We start from the raw sequence: 22,845 nt of genomic DNA, 5'->3' as shown, positions 1-22,845 counted from the left end.
ATTAAATAAAAGCACCAGCAAGAAAAGTGTATTTATTTATCTAAAGGAAGAGAGTTGTCCATAAGAACAACACACACAGCCTGTCACCCTCGGAGGAGCGGTGCCTAGGAATAAAGCCCAGCTCTCTCTCAGCCTCCATTACTAACTGTTCTCGTCTCGTTATAATACTTCAGTGCCTCCCGACAGGAACACCGACTCCACACCGAGCACGACACGACGATGTGAGCAGACTGCCGTTGGGCGCAGCCCGGGCCTGCAGCCACCCCGAGGCTCGGCAAGCGCAGCCCCCCAGGGACACACGGCCGGCACCAAGGCGAGTCCGGCAGCGGCGGGAGCCAGGCCGGCCCGGAAACCTCCGCCGCAGCTCCCGCACGCTGGGGGCACCGACCCGGGGGGTCTCAGGGGCCTGACCCTGGCGGCAGGGCCCACTCGCGGCAAGCCGGGCCCGCTCCCCACGGGCCCTCAGACACCGTCCCCGGGCCCGGCAGCTCCGCAGCCCCCCGGCCCTCACATCCCCCCCTCCCCGGGCCCGGCAGCTCCACAGCCCCCCGGCCCTCACACTCGCCCCAGGCCCGGCAGCTCCGCAGCGGGACTGCCAGCCGAGCCCCGCGGTCCCCGAGCCCCACAGCAGCCCCTCAGGCCCTCCGTCACCCACCGCCCCACCTCAGGCCCGGGCCCTTCCTCACCCACCGCCCCCTCCCGGGAGGAGGACCGGGCGCGGGTGCCTCACCGGGAGAGGTGCTTCAGGATCTGCTTCTTGATGATGCCGGCCATGCCGCGGGGCTCAGGGCCGCGGGCGGCGGGACCCCATCGCGGCGCCGCCGCCTCCCGCCCCGCCCATCCGCCCCGCCGCGCCCCCTGGCGGACCCCACGCGCACCGCACCCCACGCGCGCAGGGGGCGGCCCCACCGGACACCGCCGTCCCCGTCCCCCCCCCCCACCGCCACGGGCAGGGCTGCGGCCCGAACCGTCCCTCCCCCGCCGTGCGCCGGTGCACGCCGAGTGGTAAAGGACACGCGTGAAAAAAGCATCGAGGGGAAGGCAGGCTGTAAGGGAGGGAGCCAGCCATTGCACGGCTTTTAATTACGTGTCGTTGTCGCTGGTAACACATTGATTATCCACAGTCTCGGAGCCGCGGGTGAAAATCCCCAAGGCACAAACCTGCCTGGATTCACACCTCCTCTTTGCATAGCTCCCTTCCTAAGGCCAGCCAAAAACCAGGGTTTTTTTGTAAAAAGAGGCACTGACACCACAAAAATAAAACGTTCAATGTAACCAGAGAGGCTGTTTGGAAGAAAAAAAATTAGTTTCAAGCAGTTTCTGTGCTACCTAGTTTATGTCTGCATTGTAACCCTTTGACGGAGGACAATGAATCAGACGGTTCCAGCTTGGGTTACAAAGGGGGGGGTTTGCTTCCAAAGGGAGCCCCGCAGAAACGGTTACAGCGTTCTGCGAGTACAGCACACCACTGGAGCCTTACAGCCACCAGTCACGCCTTTCGTGGCTCCACGACAAGAAAACCACAGGCTTTGTGCTTTACCGAGTACATTCCGGTTCAACTGACAGCAGGCGAGGGGAACTCAAGTGGCAGACGAGCCTTGAACTTTTATCACAGCCCAGTGCTGATCATCACTAATTCCTGCCGATTTTCCCCCCCCAGGAGAAAGTCATTAATACACATTGATGATACGTGTTGTACGTTTGATGTAAAAGCAATCCAGCTTCAACACAAAGCTGAAAAACGCTCAGGGAGAGACATTCACCTTCCAAGACACACAATCATTTCAGTGCCTTGCAAATCCCTGATGCTCGCAGGACCCGATGCAGGAGATGACGCTGCGCTACGCTGCCTTTGCTGCCAGGCACAGGAAACAAGAGCAGCACGACCCCCTGCACCGGTGCCGCTGTCCTGCCCAGCCCCAGCACGGCGTGCGGCAGGAGCCAACTCCTAGTAGTACAGTTTATTGCAGAAACAGCCTCTAACTTCTGCCTCTTCTGTTTGTCGAATGCAGCCATTAAATACTGAGCTGTTAAATATTTGATGTCTCAACTACATCACATTCTTTACAGGAGATAGCTGAAAGCACACAAACTCCTAAAAATATAATCGCTAAATGATGTCCTGTCCCACAGCAGACAGCAACTCTGAAAGGGAGCCCTCGCAGTTCTGCTAACCAAACGCTTTCTTGTAAGATGCAAATCACTCCCACACTTTCGTATTAGATGTAAATATGTCAAGAATGAGTTGGACAGCTCTCCAGACAGGAATGGATGACAACCAACGTGCACAGAGCAGCTGGCTATGCAAACAGAATAAATTCTTTTAATTCAATTGGAATTGTGCACCTGCATTACGTATGGCTCATGAAAAGCAAAATCCTTTTAATAAACTAAAGGGCCTGGGATACATCTTCAATAACGCATTCCTTTATGCTAAAAAGGAACCGAACGTTAATAACTACCCACTCAACAACTCCAATAATGTAATTAAATGTGTCTTAGTAGCAACAAAAAAAAGCAGAAATAAGTTGGCAGCATCAAAACAATTACTGTAGCCCTTTAACAGTGTCACTTTGCTTCCCTCAGTGGAGAATCAACATTTTACTAAATTCATCCTGTTTTGTGCCAGTAAAGTCACTTCATGTTGCAGTCTCCCCAGTTAGAGATATCACTGCAGTCTTTTCTGTTGTCACCTTTTTTTTTTGCCTCATTAAAACAACACACACTTGTTTTGAAACAAGAATTCAAGATGCCAATAGTAATACATCTCTCAAGGGGTATGAGATGAAAAAGAGAGACTACCTAAGGACTAAGGAGAAAAAAAGCCCTGAAAATATCTGGGTAAGACAGGTAGAGAGGGAGCAAAGAAAAGGGACATCTCTTTCTGCCAGGCTGAAAAACCACACACAGAGTAAGGCTCAGATTCTCCATACATAAACCAGCATCAATGTTTTATTGTTGTGTTTTATGATTCAATGGGGCAGGGGGGGAATACAAACAAAAAACCACCAAAAAACCAGACCAGGTACAAAAGCATCAGTCCAGTGTGCATCTAGGTCAAACCGTCTGCAATCTGAAGTAACAGCGGAACTCTTCTACACACTGTTTGAATACAAAATCCTAGGGACACAGGCCTATGGTATTTTATCATACGGAAGATTGGAATATGAAAAAGAAAAGGCAGCTCCATTTCCACCTTTATCTGTCTGGACGGGTCATTCCTGGCCTGGTTGGCACCATCATGGGTCTGGAGGGCGGTCTCATCATCGGGGGCCCTGGCATCATTGGCATGTGTCCTCCCATCGGTGGCCTCATCCCTGGAGCTGCAAGGGGAAAGAGAGGACATTTGGGAAGAGCTCTCAGGAGTAGCGACTGCCGAGTCACATCAATACGGCGTACAGGTTCCCTCCCTGACCCTCCAGGGAACTTCCGTTTTACGAGTGCGAAGCTGGCCAAGATGGATTACATTTCCCTGAAGGATATTAGCGATTGGTAGAGGAAGAACCAAGTTCCCGGGTTAGATGCCCACTTTTGACAATATTCACTGATAAACTATTTTCAGCCACTCAAAAGAGACACTAGCTTAATTACCGAATTAGGAAGTTCATTTGGAAAAAAAGTATGAAATCCTCCAGTTGTACTTCTTACAGGGGGGTAACAGTATTCCCAAAGAAGAGCAGGTGCTCTACTAAAAAGCATTGAAATGACTGTTTCCATCCAACTTCTCCATTTATTTTCAGGCAGCCACTACGCTACCTAATATCGCAGATTATGCATGTACTTTGTGCCTTTAAAAAAAACAGTTTCTACCAGCAAGACAATAATTGCAAAGACACTTTGCTACTTTTAGTGTGCACGCGTGTATTCCTTGCAAGCTTGGTTCCAGTAACTGCTTCAGTAAGACACCCTCTGAGAATTCTTCAAATGCCAGTAAGCTCAAAACCAGAATGGATCAAAGACATTTTAGTTTGCCTTTGCGGTTCTGAAAAAAAAAACTTTTTAAGGCACATCATTTTTCTGGGACACATTATCTCAAGACATTTCAAATAATAAAATTCATTTAGTGCTAAAATGTAACCCTTGTGCAAAAGCATAAGCACTGCACAGAATTCCTCAATAATTACAAATCGTACTGCTAAGACCAGAGGTAGAAAAGCTGCAATTTACCAGAGCGATAATTTCAGTTGTACAGGAGAACTAGTAACTCTCAACAAGTAGTAAAGGAACTTTAATTAGCAGTTGTAAGACTGTTTTACATCTCATCAGGCAGAGAAAATGGATCAGCAAATGTGCACATAGAGTATATGCAAACTGAAATACTTCCACAGCTTGACACTTGGGGCTGTCCATCCGTGCTGCGTCTAATATGATGTCTGAAGTGACGCGAGCTATAAGTTAGAGTGCATCACTACAGCTAGCGCCCAAGTATTGCAGCTGCTTCACATTTTCCGCTGTGCTCCTTTCACAACTCCCTACTGCCCAGCAGGACAGACAATATAACCCAAACATCCCGCAAACCCGACCACGCAGTGCCATGAGTACAGATTTACCCCGTTCCAGACTTACCGGGTCCAACCGGCATCATTCCAGGGGGTGGAGGGCCCATCATTGGCATCATCGGCGGTCCACCCATATGCGGGGCCGGCATCATGCCAGGCCGCGGGGGGCCAGCTGAATATACACACACACAAATTGGTTACGCATCTGGCTGCTTTCACGTTCGTCGACAATGTGCAATGCAAAGTAATTATTAAACGTGACAGGATATTTTAGTAATTGTAAAGTGATCTAAACCACCTCATCTGCCTGCCTTCATTTTCAACTCTTGACTTTAGGTGCCCAAAAAGCGAACCGAAGAAAGAACATGCTAGCTCTTATTTCCAACTTTGCATACCTAACGCAGATGACTACCACGTCCAACAGCAGGACTCTGAGCAGAAAGGGATCTCAGCTGTTTGCCAGCTGAAGCACAATAGAAGGTTATCAATCCTATTCTATTTAAAAAAAAAAACAAACCAACAAAACCCAACAAAACCCCATGCTGGAAGTTTTAATGAAGCTATCTACATGGCAGCTAGCAAGTAATGAGGACACACACATTTCTATTGATGTACTCAATGTTGCTAAAATAAAACAAACTAAAGATTAAGATGGCTGCTGAACACTCCTACAAAGCATTCTCTTACATTTTGATATTCCCAAGCTCAAAATGCCTTAGCTTGATTTCAAGCTAAAAGGACTTTACAAGGCCAGGAAACATGCAACACAGCTCAAGGGGGCTGCCATCCCAGTCAAAAACTGTCCAGCTCAGACTTACGGATGCTGGGAGGAGGCGGTATCATGGCTCCTGCAGGAGGTGGTGCTGAGAACGGTGTAGGTGGGATTTTCCCTTGCTGAAATGCAGCCGCTACATTGGGGGGGAAAAGAAAAAAAAAAAAAGGAAAGAAAGAATCCCAGGAGAAAAACCAGTTACTAGGCTGAGGAAGCTCCTGCGTCAATCTTCCGTCTCATGCCACACGGTCAGAGCATACTTCACGTCATGCTGCGTGCTGAGTTGTTCTAACTCTGGAACAAATCCCTGCTTGTCACGGAGGAAGCACCTGATATTCTTGAAGACAATTATTTTAGTAATTACTCCAGCTGAGACTAGAGAGCTCCTTGATGGATTTCACACACCTAACGGGACGGCGATGGTAGAGAAAATACATCACGTGATTTGCAGCTGCAGCTTTCACCTGGGATCATTAGGTAAAGACACACTGTCTGGGAAATGGTAATAAGGCAATGAGGTAGGTGACAAAAAGCATGAAAAACATCTTATGTGAAAGGAAAGAGAAGAAATTCAAAAGACCGGAATTGACTAGGGAAAAGATGTGAAAGTTGGAAGCATCATAAGGAAAATGGACACAAGGAAATGGAATGAAGCTGCATCAGGGGAAGTTCAGACTGGACTTTAGGAAAAGGTTCATCACCGAGAGGGTGGCTGGTCCCTGGAATGGGCTCCCCTGCTGGACTTGATGATCTGTATGGGTCCCTTCCAACTTGAGATACTCTATGATTCTATCATCTAAAGAAAGTTGCCATAAAGTTCATCTAGCATTTGTATTTCTTTTCACAGAGAAAAGAACCATTATTCAGAGGGCAAGTGAGAGGAAAAGAACCCTATAAACTGACAGAGGAAACACTTCACACTTTACTCAAACCTTTAATAGCAAGAGAATAAAAAAAAAATCAGTATCCCATGAGAACTGAGGGCAAGCAACTACAACATTTAAAAAAAAAAAGAGCAGAAATCCACACATTCTAACGTCCATTTTCCTCTCTTTTGGATTTCTTATTCATGCTTTTTACATAAACATGTCACTACCAAAAAGCAAAACTGTGTTATGCGACCTTTTGCAACATTACTAGCAGTGCTAAAGATGGTGGTATCTACAACTCAGCAACAGTAAAGCAGTAAACACCTGCTTGCAACAGCCCCTTGGGCAGAGCCCTTGGTCTCTCACGTGGAAGCCCACACTCTGGCGAGTTCAAGATTCAGACATTAAATGAAGTTTTCACTCATGATTCACAGAGCAAAGACTCGCCAGGGAAGTGAGGAAGAACCGACATGAAAGGAAAGCAGCTAGAGGGAAGACAGGGGAAGGAACAGGAGAGCAATCCAGGGTCACAGAAGGATTAGCCTTACTTGTTTTGTCAATCAGGCTCTGAGCTTGTTCCTCCATCCATTTTTGATAGTAGTCTTTCACATTCTCTTTGTGTTTTCGGCCACTGCAGTGGGTTTTTCTCACAGAGGGCTGAGAAAGACCATGCAAACCCAACGCTTACATAACGTCACATAAACCCAAAGTTTACTGAGAACTGTTGTATAATTTCAAACACGTGCTATTTAGCAGTATAAAATAGGTTGGTTTCTGTGCCCAGTCAGAGGACAGGCAAAACCTTTACGTACAAACTGTAAGTGCTGAGGCTCCGGTTTCAGTAAAAGGGGTGGCCCTAACACCCAGCCAACTGTCTCCTACTAACTCACCGCAACACTCAAGAGGTGGCCACGAGTGTCGGCTACCCTCGACTGTTAAGTGCTCCTGACATTCCAGTTCCTCCTGCTCTCATTCTTTTTTGCAGAGAAGTAGGAGAGGACAGGTAGGACACCACAATATCCCCAGTAACCCGGTTTTAGCCTACGTAAGCTTTATTTCAATGCTCTCGATACAACAGAGAAACGAACGCAGAAGATTTAATACTTACCGAGTCATGGGTGAGGTATGTGTCGCAGTAGTCACAATAAAACCTGAAGAGGGAAACCCCCGGTTATTCAGACACAGCGTTAAAGCACAACCCCTCACAACTGCGCCGGGGCGGCTGCAGGAAGAAGCGCTGCACCGAACAGCACCCAGGGCTCGGCCTGCCGGCGCCCCAGCCCACCCCGCGCCCCCTGCTCTCCTATCCCCACCCTCCCGAGGCCTCAACAAACACGAGCCGCCCGCCGGGGTCACCAAACCCTTCCCGGGGACCAACGGGCCGGGCCCGGGCCCTGCCTCCCGCCGCCGCCCCCTCGGCTCCGGCCAAGGCCGCGCTCACTTGGGCATGGTGCTCCCCGCCACCGGCGCCGCCAGGAAGTGACGCACTCACGTAGCGACACCTTCCGCCGCTTGACCTCCGCCGGCTGCCGTAGGACGGGCGGACTCCGGCGCTCGACGGTGGCCCGGGAGGGATAAAAGAGGCTGCGGGGGAGCTTCGCGTTTCCCGCCTCATAGGCGGGGCCTCCGCCGCTCCCCTCCGTCACTTCTCCGGTCACGTCACAGCTTCCCCACCCACAAATCAACAGCGGAGCTGGGCACCGCAGCCACGGCCCCGCTCCCGGTGGGGCCCGCTCTGCTCGTTGTTCCCTCTGGAGCGAGGCGGGCCCGTGGCGGTGTTTGCTGGGCACGCGCCACGGCGGCTCGTGAGGGAAAACCCTCCCCGTGACGCAGCGGGCTTGCGCTACGTAACAGGGAGAGCTCGTTCACATTCACACTATTAACGTATGCAGGCGCCCTGCCAGCCCGCGGCCCCCTGGTGCGGGGCTCGTCCTGAGGGGGCCGCGGGGAAAAGCGCCGCTTCGGGACGAAGGTTCCGCCTGCTACAACCACATCACCCCCCCAGCCCGGCGGGCCTTGCGCCGCCTCTTTTGCATAGCGCCACGTGACGTCACAGAGCCCGCCCGCCAGTGATTTGCATACGTAAACACGCGCTAGCCGCCCGCGCCGCCTCCATTTATGGAAGCGCGCGGCTGGGGTCTATGCAAATTCCCCCCCCCGCCCTTGTGACGCAGTTCCCCCCGCCTCTGCCCGCCTCGTTCGTGCGCGTGGAGCCCCCGCGTCACGCGAGGCGCCCGCCCACGTGCGCGAAACGCTCCTTTACATACGCGCCCCCACCCCCTTCGCCCTTGCGGCTCTCCTTTCCCCCCCCCCCTCCCCGGGGGCGGTCCGGCCTGCCGACGCCCCTCCCCTCCCTCCCACGCCGCGCGTGGGGTGACGCTACCGCGCTGACGGCAGCGCGGTAGCGTCATAGGCTGCGTGCCCCTCTGCGCGAGGCGGAGCGGCGCTTGCGCAGTGCCGGCAACGGCTGGCGTCGCCCGCGCCCCCTCCCCCCGCCCCCCGCCGTGCCCGCGCTCCCCCCTCGCCCCCATGCGGCGCTGAGGCGGCGGCGGCAGCGGGGCGGCCCAGGGGTGGCGGGGACCGCTGGGCGCCATGGAGGGCATGGACGTGGACCTGGACGCGGAGCTGATGCAGAAGTTCAGCTGCCTGGGCACCACCGACAAGGACGTGCTGATCGGCGAGTTCCAGCGGCTCCTCGGCTTCCAGCTCAGCCCCGCCGGCTGCGCCTTCTTCCTCGACATGACCAACTGGTGCGGGGGGCCGGGGGGGGGCCCTGAGGGGGCGCGGGCCTCGGGGAGCGGGCGGCGGCGGGGAGCGGCGGGAGGCCGCCGGCCCTGAGGCGGCGGAGGGGAAGGGCGGGAGGCCGCCCGCCCCGCGGAGGCTGGGCGCCTCAGGGGAGCCTCGGGAGGCCGTCGGCGCTCAGGGGCCGCGCACCGGACCGGGCCGGCCGCCTTCCCCTCGCCCCGGGGCGCCTGAGGGGGCGGCAGGCCCGTCCCGCCGCCCGCGGGGCCTCGCCGGGAAGGGGGGGGGGGCAGGCGGGCGGTGTTTGTTGGGGCCCCCCTTTCCCTTCCTCTTCCCCGGGCCGCCGGCGGAGCGGGGTGTGTGTGTGGCGGGGAGGGAGCTATCATGGCAGCGCGGAGGAGGAGAGGAGCAGGACGGGGCTGAGGAAGGAGGCACTCGGGCTCGCCTCCCGGCTCCAGCCCGGGGTTGTGATTTTTATTTTTATTTTTTTTTTTTTTTGGCCAGTTCGTGGAGCTCGTCGGTCAAAGGGCTGCGAAAGCTGTTAAAGAGTGACTAATTGATAGGGAGAGGGGCATGTGATCCAGCGGACCCAGAAGCTCTTAAAGGGCGCTTTCTCTGCGGAACGGGAGGATGGGCTGAGTTCAGGGATGGGTTATGGTGCCCTGGCCCCTAAGGCAGGCTTCGGAAGGAGGGAAAACTGCGGTAGAAAGGCTGTATGGAAGTGTTAAAGCTGTGACGGTCTCCACGTGAAAGTTACCCGGGTGTTTGGTGAAAACTTAGCATCTGCTTGCAAACCGGGGGTCTCCCTAAGTACTCTGGCTTTTGGTGTATATTTTGGCTTTATAAAGGCTCTCTGTCACTGCCCTAGGAAAAAAAAAAAAAGCAGGTACAGGTTATCAGGGAAGCTGCAGCTCGAGGAAAAAAAATGGGAAATACGCAATATAATGGTGAAAAACAGAAACCAGGAGTGTTAGTGGTGCAGTGAACCCAGTGACTGTGAAAGAATGCTGCGGAATTGCTGCTGTCTGAATTGTGGGGTCTGACTCCTTACTACCACTTGCATCTTTTAAACCATCTTTAACAGTTTTGCTGTTGTGTAGGGCACTAACCGAAACCCTGTCGTTAGGTTTGCATCTCTTCACTGTGATGGACGTGGGAGAGCAAAGTGTTTTCTGTTTCAGATATTGTTAACAGAGATTACTTAAAGTTGTAGTTACTATTTTTTTTTCTTAGCGGTATAACATCAAATCCAGAACCCTCAGGTTTGAAACTTGAAATCTAAGCAAAGGGCTTGATATCAACAGTTGGGGGAAAAAACTTGTGTGGAATTGTTGAACTAACAAACAGTGATAAGGCAACTTTGTCACCTTTTCCCTTTCATCTTTCCCTCCTCTTACGGTTCTATATTCAATTATATTGGCAAATCTGCATCTGCAGAGGGAGTAAGGGAATAGCAAATAATACCATGTGCTTTGTGACCTGATCCAATGCAAGAGAAGGTCGGTCTCAAGTTCAGGAGTTTGCTTTGGAGGAGAAGTGGTTCACAGCAGAAGATGCTTTCCCACTTTATTCACGCGTTGATAATGTGAATAAAATTACCCATGCTGCAGTGTAATGCTGGCGCTTTTTTCCTGTGATGTTCCTTGGGAGAGCTGAACCTGAAAGTTACTCATGAAGATACTATGTATAACTGTAGTATTCCTGGTCTGTGTTGAAGAAGCTCTTTCTTTTTCAGGTGTATTTAATTTTTTTGAAGCAACAGTATCTCAAATACAATCTTATAACCAATTATTTTTTAAAGAAAAAACTTTTCATTGCAGTTGAAGAAAAACTTAAGTGACTAAAATAGCTTTAATTTCACAACTTCCGTGGCTAGTTTGGTTCTGAAAACATAAGTTTTCAAATTATTTTTTTTTAAGTATTAGTTGATCAGCAGTGTAGATGGATGAGGGCGTGTAAAAAGGAAATCTGTTAAGTTGGTGTAATGTATGTGAAAATTAGCACAGGCTGTAGTGTGGTTACTCGTAGAGTGGGCTTAGAGCCTGTGCGAGTTTAACCTTTCGGCAGCAGGGAGCCGAGTTAGGTATGCTGACAGGTGCTGCTCGTTCTTCTCGTGTGTTCTTGCCAGGGTGCTGCTGTCCTGACCTGTGGTATCATTTGTTGTGCCTGGTTTTGCACAGTTTGCAGTTCTGCCGCCGTGTTTCTGTCCCATTCTCCAGCTCCCACCTCTTCTTAGTATGGCCTTTGGGTTATTGGCCTGGATATACTAACGCTGCAATCAAGACGCATTTTCCTTTTCTGGAAACACCTTTCCTTTGTCATGTTGAGGGATCCTGTGCAATTTACTCTGCCCCAGGTGATGTTAGGCAGTGGCCTGCTAGATTTGGGTTTTTTGTGGCCTAGAACTAGGGTCAGAATCTTCCATCACCAGTCTGTCCTGCAAATAATTTGTCTTGATGACTGTCATGTCACTTTTCCTTTTGTTAAAGGTCTGGCACTTTTCTGCAGTGACGATCCCTTCACTCTCTTTCTGCATTGGGATTAATGTTCATCTGTAGGAAATGATGAGGGAATTTGCAGCAGGGGTGAGAGAAGTGCACTTTTTTTGGTGGACTGGGTTCTTTTTAGTGATGCCCATGTTAATTAAAAAGGCACAAATAACTTTCACTAGAACTTTTTCCACAAGTGGGGCAAGCTGCTCTTTGGTGATAATTCTGTAGTCTCCAGACCCTGAAGTTACTTCCCTGCTGTATGCCTTTCACATATTGTGTAGTGAATAATCTGACATGTAATTAGAAAGAATATTTCCAATAGTATTGTTAGCAATTGTATTTAACATATTTAAAGTGAATTTGCAGTTCTGCTGAAATAGAGGAATTATTTTAGAATAGCTTGTTCAGCCAAGTTGGGGAAAAAGAATTAGTGTTTGATTGTGGAGCAGTATAGTTAGTTGTAAATAGGCTTTAAAAGTCTGTCCGCTTCTCCAGTTTACCTGGAGTTACTCAATGCACTTTCAAAGTTCTGGCAGACTTGGGACGGTACTAAGAAACTGCCAGCTGGTTTTATTAACAATATTGCAAAAATGCTTCAGGTAGAACACATGCATCCTAAGTTTCCGAGACTGTTCCTTGATCTTCAAGAAATACAGGTTAAACACTTTGGTGAGTTGTCTTTTTCCCTGTTATTTATTAAACACTTTCCTAGAGTTCTGCCTCTTTTTAATTGTGCATTGAGTTCTGTTTGTGGCTGTTCTAACTTCTTAGCTTTCTGCTACATAAATCCGACTTTGCCCTTTCTGAGAGTCCTGGCTGTACGTTGTTTAACAGCAGCACACATTGTACCTCTTTACTATTCATTTATATATTTATTTTTCATTAGAAGTTGTGAGGCTTTAGAGTGAGAGGTTGAGCTTTTGCTTTTGGCCTAAAACCAAAAGTGAACTTCTCAAAAAGATGTTTTGGCACCAAAACCTTTCTTCCTCGGGAGGAAAACCCTGGGCAGCGTAGTTGGGAGGGCATTTTGCTGCCATTGCATCTAGGATAAAAATCCACCCTCCATTAAATGGCATGCTTAACTCTCCCTGCTCCCTTCCCCCCTCCAGATGTTATGCAATGCAGAAGCCCGGCTGCCTGCACACTGAAGCACATCCAGCACCGCAGGTTTGAGGGAGGGGGCTCAGTGGGCTGTTTGGAGTCATTTTTTGTGGTAAAGTTAAGTTCCAGGTGTCTACAGCTCTTCAGTGTTATGTGATGGTATGGCCAGGAACGTGTCTGAACTTGTCTAGACTCAGTCTACCTGCATAAGAGACTCATTTTGAAAACCCTTTGTGCTAATGTTTTCAAAATAGGGATTGTTTAGGTCAGTTGATGCTGAAATACCTACTTGTAGTCTTACCAACATAAGAAGGGTTGTTGGTCTCTGGATAGACAGTTCCGGGGCAGATTGGACTTTCTGAAAACACTTGCAAAACAAAAGTTCTTAAGTGTCAGCCTATCCCCGACTGGTTTCCAGCAATATGGATTAGTGTAAATGTAAGAGCAGAGGAAACTTTGCACAGAATGTGAGTTTTATTTTTCGTTGACACTCAGTTAAGGCCTGTTTCATAAAAGTCATTAGATTCCCCTGAAGCTGGTATGGAAAGTGTATTGTGATAAGGAAGAGGAATTTGGGTTTTTTTGTTTGGTTTTTTTTTTTTAATTGGAGAGTATACCAACTTTGAGGGTGAGAGGCTGCAGCGTAAGGCTTGGAGCTTCTTTAATTCTGTGAGAAAGTGAATTAATTTGATTTGAAGTAGCTAGTGGTGCTGGATTTAAAATCAGTATTTCAACACAGTTGGCTGTGAAGGGATTCCTAATTTGGAAGACTTATTCTAATGTATGTATATTTCAGTAATTTACATGTAATATTTCTTTGCATTCTCTTTTTAGCTTTTGTTTAGAAAGCTGAATTTTTATTAGTCTAGTGGGTGTGATATTTAATTGAAATGTGTCATATAATGATGGTTTCCATTGTGTGTGGAGGGAAAAAAGTTTTATTGTTGTGAACTCTACACTTTTTTGATCTAGCTTTCTGGTGAAAAAGGTCTTTTTAAGGTCACTTTTTGTAAGGTAGTCAGATCTATTCTGGAGGTCCTCGATTTTTTTCATATGCTTAGAAGAGTTTGTAGCTGTATCATGGTTTAACTAGTACTCTAAAGATGACATTTTGCATGAAAATATTTGTAAGTTTATCTCTGAAAATACTACAGAAATCTGCTGTAAAACCTCTTTCTGTATTGTGTAAAACATATAGAAATGCCCTATGTATGGGTGAGGAGAGCCAAGGTGAGGTAGGGATTAGCTAGCAGTGATAATGATTTTTACATCAGAAATCTGAAATTTTTGAGCATAGCAAGGAAAACGTATCTAACATTTTTGTGCAAGTGTTTTATTAGTCTTGGAGAACAGACAGAATATTGGCTTTTAACAAAATTAAAATTGCCTTATGAATGCACGTTTTTATCCCTGTGGGTGGGCTGTTTAAATTCTTCATATCAGATGAACAACCTCTCTTGCCCAGAAGTGGATGTACATTATTGGGAATCTCAAGACATGTTTGAGCTAATAGTTGGGGGGGTTTATTGCTTTTACTCTGACTTTAATTTTTGCTTTCTAGCAAAGATGATAGGATGCTACTTTTAGTAAAACTCAGATCTGTGGATGAAAGCATATCTGTTTACACTTAATATTAGTGCTGGAGTATAGGTACTATTCAGAGAAATACTCAAAGTGTCTTTAGGTAAGATATCAGGACACAGAGAAATTAAATCAACAGGACTCATGTGGGCATGATGCATTTCCCACAGTGGGTAATACTCCTGGTCTTGATTTTTAACTTTGCAGGTGTTTGCAGAACTGCCATTTAAAAAAAAAAAAAAAGCATGCACATGTCCTCCATTAACAGGTTTTTGGACTGTTCCAAGTGTGTGTCAGGAAAAACTTGAGTGTGAAATGTTTCTTCTCAGCTCAGACAGGTTACCACGTGTTAGCCGAAGGATAATACTGGTGTCATCCTATGGTACAGTATTTTTCCAGTCTTCAAATAGCTGTGTGTTCTGTTTCAAAGATCTATGGAAAAAGCCTATATAGAAGGCAAGTATAAGGATGTGCAAAGTCAGACTGTGCAGCTATAAAGTTTTTAGGCATTACCTGTCAGGATATGAATATTGAGGTGGAAAGTGGGACCTTAGCTGCACCATGAAACCTTTGATTGTGTGGTTATATCAAAAAGCCAATTTTACTGATTATATTACTGATTATAGTACATCTCTACATGATTGGTGTGGTAGAAGGGTTCGCTACAACTAACTGCTGTCATTAAAATACCTGCATTTTTATTCCAACCCTTAAACACCAGCAACCCCTTAAGAATTTAGTTGATCTCTTAAATCACAACACTGGTTTTATATTGTTCTTCAGATATAAATATGCATCTCTCCTATACTTCTGATTATAGACCTAATATGGTGTTAGATTTGTATGTTGTACGTTTGTTGTGGGGGGAAAAAAGTCTATTCTTGTCTGGTCTTACAGCAAGATCTCTGGTTTTTATTTGGAAATCCTGACTGAAGTGTGAACAAATTAATTTGGTACCCTCATTTGTTTGAAGGCACTGTTTTTGTTGATGTCCAGTAAACTAACCAACTGCTATTAGAGAACTCCATCTGACTTAAATAGATGTTCTGTCTTGCTACGTTTACTGAGTTTCCTCTTTTTCTCCATATCTGAGAAGTCATAGGGAAGGTAGGATAGAACAACAAATGGTAGGATTTTCTCTTTCCCATATTCCCTAATGGATATAAACCCTTCTTTCATGTTCATATTGGTGGTGTTGGATTCGCCACAGAAATGATTATGCCATCGCAAGTGGGGAGTTGTGGTGTGTATGCTTTACTTTAGGAGAGTTCAAGGATCCCTGCTGCCCATGTTTTTGTCTGCTATTTGTCTCAGTCCGTGGGACTCCTGTGACTTCTTTTTTGCTAATCCACACTTGGATAAATCCGAGGAAAACCTCCCCACTGCTTTGTATGAATCTGAAGCTTAGTCTGGATACTCCTTTTCTTTTAAGAGGGCAGTGGGGAGAATCCTTGTGTCATGGAGGAGGTAGGAAACCTGAGACTTGATCTTTCAAGTCTATCCTCCTCCTTTCCTGGAAACTTCTTTGGGTTAGTTCAATACTCATCCAGGCATCTGTTAGGGAAGTGACAGCGGTGGGTGGGAAGTCATATTACTCTGCTTCTCTTCCTCCTATATCAGGTGATAAAAACAAAACAGTCTTGTGTTCTTTATGTGTCTCAGTACATAGGATGTTTTTTAAGTAATCTAGGTCTTAATGTGACTAGTCAGGTTAATATTTGTAGGTGGTGACCAATTGAACTGAATCTGGTGAGAAGGGTGAAGCTCTTGGTTTAAAACATCATTTGGGTTTTGATAAAGTAGTAGGGAAGAGGGGAGATGAGGATTTAAACTTGATGGCATTCTTACTCTAAAACATTTAGTGAACTGCTGGCCTTACAGGCAGAAAAGACACCACAGAAATGAGGCTAGTAGTTCTTGAGGTATTGTTGCCAAAATGTCAGAAGGGACTGGCGATCTCTGAGCTGTGGCTGTGGCTAAGCAGTGCGTATCTAGGGTCATTCATACCCTACGGCTGGGGAGCAGAAAATAGTTTTTACACTATTTAGTCCATTGTGGCAAACTTAAAGCATAGTGGATGTCATCTTAGTACAGGTGAACTGTTGTAGACTGTTGCATCTCTGGTGTCCACAACTATCCTCTGCTACTAAAAATAACAAAATTATAGAATTAAACAATTGAAAAATATTTTCTTGGACAGCTTTTATCTAGTGCATTAAAAAACCCACACACCTCTTCTCCAGAATAACTCAAATATTGACCTAATTATTTTGAATGAAAGCTAGACTTAAAATATATTGTATTTTTAGCTATGGAGCATACTATAATTGTGCTATGCTCCAAGTTACAAAACATTTAAAAATTGGGTGCATGTGAAATGGAAATGTAAGCGGACAACTGCAGCAGAAGGAATTGGGTACAATATAATTTTAGTCCAGCTGGACTGCCTTACATGCCTGAACTTGTTCTCAGATAGTTTCTGTAGCTTAATCCCCCTTTACTTTAACGCAGACAATTATAGATTGGTGACATAGTTTATACTGAGGAATTAGCAGTTACAGAATCTTTTGCGTACTGGCAGCTCTTGATTACTTTCCACTGGGAAGAGCTGTTGCCTGTTTTCAGTGGTAGCAAGTAGAGAGCAGCTCCTGCTGTGACATTCTCAAAATATTTTACTCCACACTTAAAGCTCCCGACCACCTGCTTTAGGAGGGTTCAGCTGCTGGGGATGGCTCTGCAGACTTCTGCTTATTGCAGCATCGTAGTATTGATTCCGTCATTGAGACTGCTTGCTGCTGTTCGGCAAGGTACAGTGCTCAGCCAAGTGCAGGCACCATGATTATTGTTAAACTGCCGATGCGTGTGTCTGTACATGTGTAAAAGCCTGCTAAAGGAAAGTGATTTCCTTTGGTGGTTTGGGGTGCACTGAAAATGGTGTGCCTCTTCTGTAGCTTCTCATTTTTTCCCTTGTCCTGTCCCTGCAGAGAGCACAGTATTGCTTCTAGTCACCGCAGGTCTCGGTCTCCTTCCTGGAACATCCCACTTGTGTTTGGAACTGGCTGTTTTCAGCTAAGACAATGAAATGTTTTTCTGTGGCTTCATGTGAGAAAATACATAAGCTTCAAATTAACCAGCTCTTTTTTCCCCCCTCCTTCCACTGTGTAAGTTCAGCTTAAAGCTTTCAACTTGCCTCAGTGATCCTTTTGAATCATCTAGTGTCTAAGGTAGTTTCCCAACCTCATGGTATAGCGCAAGAGAGGTCAAGAATGAAGATAACTGATACACTAATTTTGCTTTCTGAAATCATGTCTGTTGAAAGCTATTTGCTGATTAAAATTCCAGTCCTTCAAAACATCTTGAGATTTTCCACTTAATTGCCATGTGTCATCTCTATTGAAAATGTTTGAATTGAAAACTCCAGGTAAAAGTGCTTCCCTGTGGTGTAATGAGTAAATCTCTTTCCCCCACCCCCTTCAGCTTTCCCTAGGGCTTTGAGTGATGTCCTCGCCTGCAGCGTTATCAATCCTGTTCCCCAATAGCTGGAGCAAATAAAATCCACAGAAGGTACTGGAGACTGAGACAAAAAGAGCGTACTTGGGATTGCCTCATTTGGATGTCCTCCATATACATTTTTAGTCTCTCCCACCTGTATCACGTAGAGATGTTCCATTATTTAGGAGTGAGAAATTATCCATCTGCTGCACTATTTCTTTTGCACATTTCTTTCTGTTTTTAACAATAGACACCTTACGGGGTATTGTGGTGCCTGGTTACAGACTGCATTTGGAGAACGAGAGAAAGGTTTGTAAAGGTTGAGAATTCAGTTACGGAAAGAGTACAAGGTGTTCTATGTAACATGCTGTGTTCTTGAGATTTTATTGTACTTTTATATCGGGGCTCAGTTTTTGCATAGCACGTTTCCAGGAGAATAACACCTCAGTTGCCTTTGTCGTGACAAAATATTGCACCATATGTGAGTGCTGAGGACATACAACGAACATACATTACAGCTTGGGCACTTGCCTGGCTTCCCTCTACCTCCACAGAGGGAGAGAAATGTAACTTGGCATTCACTTTATTACAGTTGCTCTGCACAACGAAGTGACCAAGTTCATTTGTCAAAGTGCTTTCTACTTGACTTAATAAATGTCCTCAACTTACTGTGTATGATCTAAGGGTTACATCCTGTGTGAAATTCTAAATTGAAGGCTCTGTATTGCATTGAGAAGTCTAGCCTTTGCTTTTTCTGACCAGCTCAGGAGAATCAGAGCACTGGAAACTTTTTTACCCATTAACTCGTGATAGGTGGTGTGGCTGTAGGAATCGGCAGGAGCTAGTAAGTGCAAAATTTGCGTGCTGGATTTTGAGCTTAAGCTGCGATTTGATTTGAATTTTTACTCCCCAAAAATCTTTCTTAAAAAAAATCTTTTTCTTTGGATCTTTCATCAAAGAATTTGATAATAAATGAAAACTTCGATTCCTATAACACAGTTAAAATTTTAAAGTTGTTGCTTTCTGTTGTAAATGTGGAGTGGAATTCTTTTGTGTCACCACGTACGTTAGACAACCTGCACATCATAAGGGATCTTTTTTTGAGTTCAGATCTTTAAGCTGCTGGATTGAAAACAAAACCAAAATACCGTTCCTTGTCAGCCCTGCACGATGGTTGGTGGGAGAGGTGTGTGGGCAGGTTACAGCTGCTGGATGGCAGACGACTCCTCCAATTCACTTTCCCTCTACTTATTTTGAGAATATCTATTTGCCAGGACTCTGATGTCCCTTGTCTCATATTTAGGACGACCTGTTTGTATTGTTTTCCTTCCAAGATGCTTAACTGAAAGAATCACATGTTTTATTGGTAACAGAAGGATTAGGTCTTGTGCATATGCCCTGCTTTGCATAAGGCCGCAGTAAGTAAGCTTCAGTTCTTCTGTTTCTTCATTCTCCTAAAAAAGAGTCTGATTCAATTAATAAAAAATATTTCCAATTACCCATATATTGCTTTTTGTTTGCACAACAGTTAGGTTGGATAAGGAGACCTCTAGTATGTGAATTGATTTGGAAGAGTTTCTTTTATTTTTGAATACTGACTGGTGACCTAGTTAATTGGGAGTAATTACTGTCTAAATATATTGGTTTAACATAACAAAAGGCTGCCTAGGAAAAAAAAGGGGAAGGGAAAGAATGGCTCAAGATAAACCACCTCTTTGCAAACGCTTAAGAGTTGTTAAGGGACATCTCCAGAGCTATTAGCAGAGAAGGTTTTAACTTCACTATTGTAATTTAGCTCCTGAGGCTTGAAACAAAGCAGCAGAGCAAAAGAATTGATCTGAAAAGGAACACTTTCTCTGGTTCTGCGGGTAGTATTTTGTTGGAAAAGCACTTGACATGTAATAGTCATGGGATGCCCTTGGAGAGGAAGGAGTGGGATTCCCATAGTTAGAATGGATTTGGTTGATAATATGGAGCTATAACTTTTATGTGCTGCCTTCTCCCCTCTCTCTTCTTAGCTCTTCGGACTAAACTTGAGCACTCTGTTGATTTTAAGTAGGCTCTTCTGGTCGCTGGGGTGACTTCTGATTACAGGCTTTTTTCAGGAGTTTGAGCCTAAATCCTGTCAGACCTGCTCTGTAAGTATGGCAGCTACAAACTGTTGCAGTCCGGGACTGCTCTAAAAATGGAAAAAATTGCTAAATTTAGGAAAGGTAAGGCGGGCCTGACACCTGAAGGGCTATGTTAAGAAAGAGATGTATGGCCATCCCTGTAATTAGGAGAGATCAGTCATGTAAATTACACTGGCTGCATTTGTCATGCTCATCTTCATTTCAAAGTTGTTTGGTTTATAATAGTAATTTTATCACATATGGCAGAGAGCAAAGGGGTAGTGTGGTACAAGTCACACCTAGGAGTAAAATAAAGGAGCCATGGATGTGTAAGTGGAAGCCTTTAGATGATAACCCTTTCTTCTCAGAGGTCTAACTCTTCATTTGGGTCCCTGGAGTATCTGTGGTTGGTGCTGTGCAATTACAGCTGGGGCATAAGGGTAAAGATGTTAAAAAAAAAAAAAAATTCAGGGCCTTGAGTGTGTTTGACCTTGAAGCCATCTCTCATTAATGCTTGCATTTGCTTGTAAACTCCGCTAATGTTGTGCCTATAGCAGAAAGGCAGAGCAGCAAGGTGTACTGCTTAGTCTCAAGAACCTGGAAATAATCAGGTTGCAAATAGTTTGCCTCTGAAAGTGGCACTTATTTTGCCCAAGCAAAGTACTGCATTCAAACTGACACTTGGGGGGGTTGGGGTAGGGAAGGAGGGGGAACACTGTCTGTCTCTTGGAAAGAGTGGAAACAAAGCTGGCAGTGGTAGGTTGCTGGTGGTGTAAGCAGAGAACATGACTAAAATGTGAGCGCTGCGGATATCTCTTGCAGCAGAGCGGTGCTGCACGGCCTCTCAGTGGCTATCTCTTAGGGTTGTCTGTGTCAAAGAACTTGAACTTAAGTCAGATTTGCTTTGTCATCCTGACTTTGGCTCTTGCCATGTTCAATTCCTCTGTAGTTTCTGGAAGCTTCTTAATTTTCTAGTGGGAAGGCCAGGATGTACCTGAACGTGCAAAAGGGCTCACCCCAAACAAAACCCACTGCACGTGGATCAAAAACGGTGGGAGCAGGAAGGTGGATTTGTGAATATCTGATCACAAAAGGGTGGCAAATCTGTTTTTCAGCATGTGTTCTTTAGTTAGTTTTTAACTAAACGCTGCAGAGGACTGGAGTTGTTTCCCAATGGCAAAGCAAGCAATGAAATATGACACAGGGAGGGGAAGAGAGTTGGCAGAGGGCCTATGTGCACAAATAGCCCACTACCTTTTGAAGCGTATTTGCAGCCAAGCAAACAAAAAACAGTGCAGGCTGCCTTACAAAGAATTACAGTAGAAATCTTCCCCTTGGAACTTCTATTTTTTTCCTCTCAAAGTCAATAGAACTTTGTTACTACTGATTCCAGAATCATAACTCACAAAATGTTGTGGTATGTCTGAAAATGTATTTATGTAGTAGTGGATTAGGAAGAGAAAGAGCTGTATTGCTTTTTGTAGCTCTTAGAATACCTTTTGCCTTGCATTGCTGTAATACAGGAAGGAATCCTAGTGAAAACTAAACTGTAGATGATAGTGTTAGCTGGGTGAGCGAACAGGAGTCTCTTGGCACAGCCCTCTTGTGAGTTATGTAAATCGTGTGCAGTGTATAAGCAACAGGCGGTTGGTGACGTAAAGCTGAGCATTTGTCTCTATCTATTGGGTAATGTGACATGCACCCTTCCTGTAGCATTTGACTGAGCTGGCTGTATTAAATATAGCCCTGACACTCCTAAGGAGAAAATGCCTTGAGCTGGATAATGTCTTCTGGTCTGAAAGTCATTGTTCTAAACCTGGAAATCTTACATGGTGGCTCTTTTGTTACCCCTTTGTATCAAAGTCCGTTCCGTGCTGATGGCGAAAGGTCTCACTGTAAGCCTCGGTTTGCTGAATTTGCCAATCAATCGCCATGGCCATGTTGTGCAGAACATTCCTCCAGTGCCTCCTAACACATTGGCTGTGCTCTGGCAGACTTAGCAGGATGTCAGTAACTCCTGCCGTGATTATCTTCTGCCATTCGTGATGGATTACCAAACTGATACATCTGTTGTTTAGGTCCTCTCCCACCCGCCCCCATTGCGGCTGGCTTGTGGATCTGCCTAATACTGCTATTACCCCCTTTGACCCAAGCTCCAGTGCTATTAGCTACTACGTTTTGGGTCCTCTATGTTCTCTGTGAGGAGAAAGCAGTGATACTTCTCCGAGACGTTATCCAGAATGTCTGATTTTTTTAAATTTTTTTTTTTTCCTTGAACAGTGTAGGAATTGAACAGGAGGCAGTTTCTTTGCTCACCGTTTGGAGCCTCTTTCCAGCTGGCAAGCAGTCCAAAAAGCCCTATGTTTGCTCTTTCTCAGGGTCATGCTGCAAATGTTTCTCTTGCTTTCACCTTGGCTTTCTGGCTTTGGTTTAGACACATGACACTCTGCCACACAATACAAACCCTCAATATATCACTGTACTCGTATAGTGCAGCTTCCTGACTAGCCTTCTGCATGGCTTTAAGTGGTGGTTCCCAGTTCTTGAAGATTTGGGGTTTTCTCTATCCCGCTCAAAAAAGCGACGCAGATTTTTGTAATCGTGAATAAAAAGCGGTTGTTATGCCTATTGCATTTGGTGAGATTTTACTCATCTCCATTCTAACAGCACCTACTCACAACATGTAAATTAGGGCCACAACCTCACAGACATGCGTAAACAGAGGGATTACATGACTTGCCAAACACTTACATAATAACTTAATAGTATATCGTGGAACGGCAGCTAAGACTCATGAGTCCTCTTCCTGTTTGACTACTACTCTTTTCAAATTAATTATCATGTGAGTTTCAGCTACACTGAGTCTCAGGAATCAATAGCATTTGTGGCTTTCTGAATGTCCTTAATATATCACAGACTTCCACTGTCGTTTGTCTTTATTCAGTAAGAACTTTTGACTCAGATGGTTTGTGAGTTCCTTTGAGTTGTGACTATCCAGAGCTGAGCAGGCACTTTAACGATTAATAAATAGTCTTCGAGTGCTTGTGACTCATATGTGGCCACATGTTTCCAAAGCAGCAAGGCTTGAGTTACTATCTGTGGCTACTGATGCCCTTTGGCCCTGAGAGTTATCATAAGAGTGCTCTTTGTGTTTTGTGCTCCTTTTGGACCTTTTATGTCAAAATA

At 45.9% G+C, this 22,845-nt stretch overlaps 3 protein-coding genes across 12 annotated transcripts in view; 1 reads left to right on the top strand and 2 right to left on the bottom strand.

Moving 5' to 3' along the window:
* Positions 1 to 881, bottom strand: part of BLTP3A (bridge-like lipid transfer protein family member 3A) — a 34,055-nt gene extending 33,174 nt beyond the window's left edge. For all 3 annotated transcript variants that reach the window (XR_008574144.1, XM_054803657.1, XM_054803659.1), the window contains exon 1: positions 731 to 881. Coding sequence is in view for 2 of the 3 variants with exons in the window: in XM_054803657.1 (XP_054659632.1) it covers positions 731 to 774 (44 nt within the window). In the remaining variant the exon portion in view is untranslated. The remainder of the gene's footprint in view (positions 1 to 730) is intronic.
* A 2,037-nt stretch (positions 882 to 2,918) lies between these two features.
* Positions 2,919 to 8,139, bottom strand: SNRPC (small nuclear ribonucleoprotein polypeptide C). 3 transcript variants are annotated; one of them, XR_008574173.1, is made up of 7 exons: positions 7,582 to 8,139; positions 7,249 to 7,291; positions 6,689 to 6,797; positions 5,318 to 5,410; positions 4,567 to 4,671; positions 3,592 to 3,788; positions 3,187 to 3,323 (listed from the first exon to the last, which is right to left on the bottom strand). XR_008574173.1 is itself a non-coding variant. In XM_054804109.1 (6 exons), the coding sequence occupies exons 1-6, from the start codon at positions 7,587 to 7,589 to the stop codon at positions 3,199 to 3,201; spliced, it is 480 nt and encodes a 159-aa protein (XP_054660084.1). In that variant the 5' UTR covers positions 7,590 to 8,138; the 3' UTR covers positions 2,919 to 3,198. The 3 variants fall into 3 exon arrangements, 2 of the variants coding, with proteins under 2 accessions (XP_054660084.1, XP_054660082.1); XM_054804109.1 differs by lacking the exon at positions 3,592 to 3,788 and having other exon boundaries at positions 2,919 to 3,323; positions 5,318 to 5,407; positions 7,582 to 8,138; XM_054804107.1 differs by lacking the exon at positions 3,592 to 3,788 and having other exon boundaries at positions 2,919 to 3,323; positions 7,582 to 8,128.
* Positions 8,140 to 8,554: 415 nt separating this feature from the next.
* The window catches only part of ILRUN (inflammation and lipid regulator with UBA-like and NBR1-like domains), a 34,204-nt gene continuing 19,913 nt past the window's right edge, over positions 8,555 to 22,845 (top strand). For 4 of the 6 annotated variants that reach the window (XR_008574130.1, XR_008574129.1, XM_054803487.1 and 1 more), the window contains exon 1: positions 8,555 to 8,890. Coding sequence is in view for 4 of the 6 variants with exons in the window: in XM_054803487.1 (XP_054659462.1) it covers positions 8,733 to 8,890 (158 nt within the window). In the remaining 2 variants the exon portion in view is untranslated. The remainder of the gene's footprint in view (positions 8,891 to 22,845) is intronic. The other 2 variants (XM_054803490.1, XM_054803489.1) reach the window with 2 other exon arrangements.

Source organism: Grus americana, chromosome 25, assembly GCF_028858705.1.
Source record: "Grus americana isolate bGruAme1 chromosome 25, bGruAme1.mat, whole genome shotgun sequence".
Taxonomy (NCBI): domain Eukaryota; kingdom Metazoa; phylum Chordata; class Aves; order Gruiformes; family Gruidae; genus Grus; species Grus americana.
Note: the sequence above shows the minus strand (reverse complement) of the source record. Positions and strands in the feature narration are given on the sequence as shown.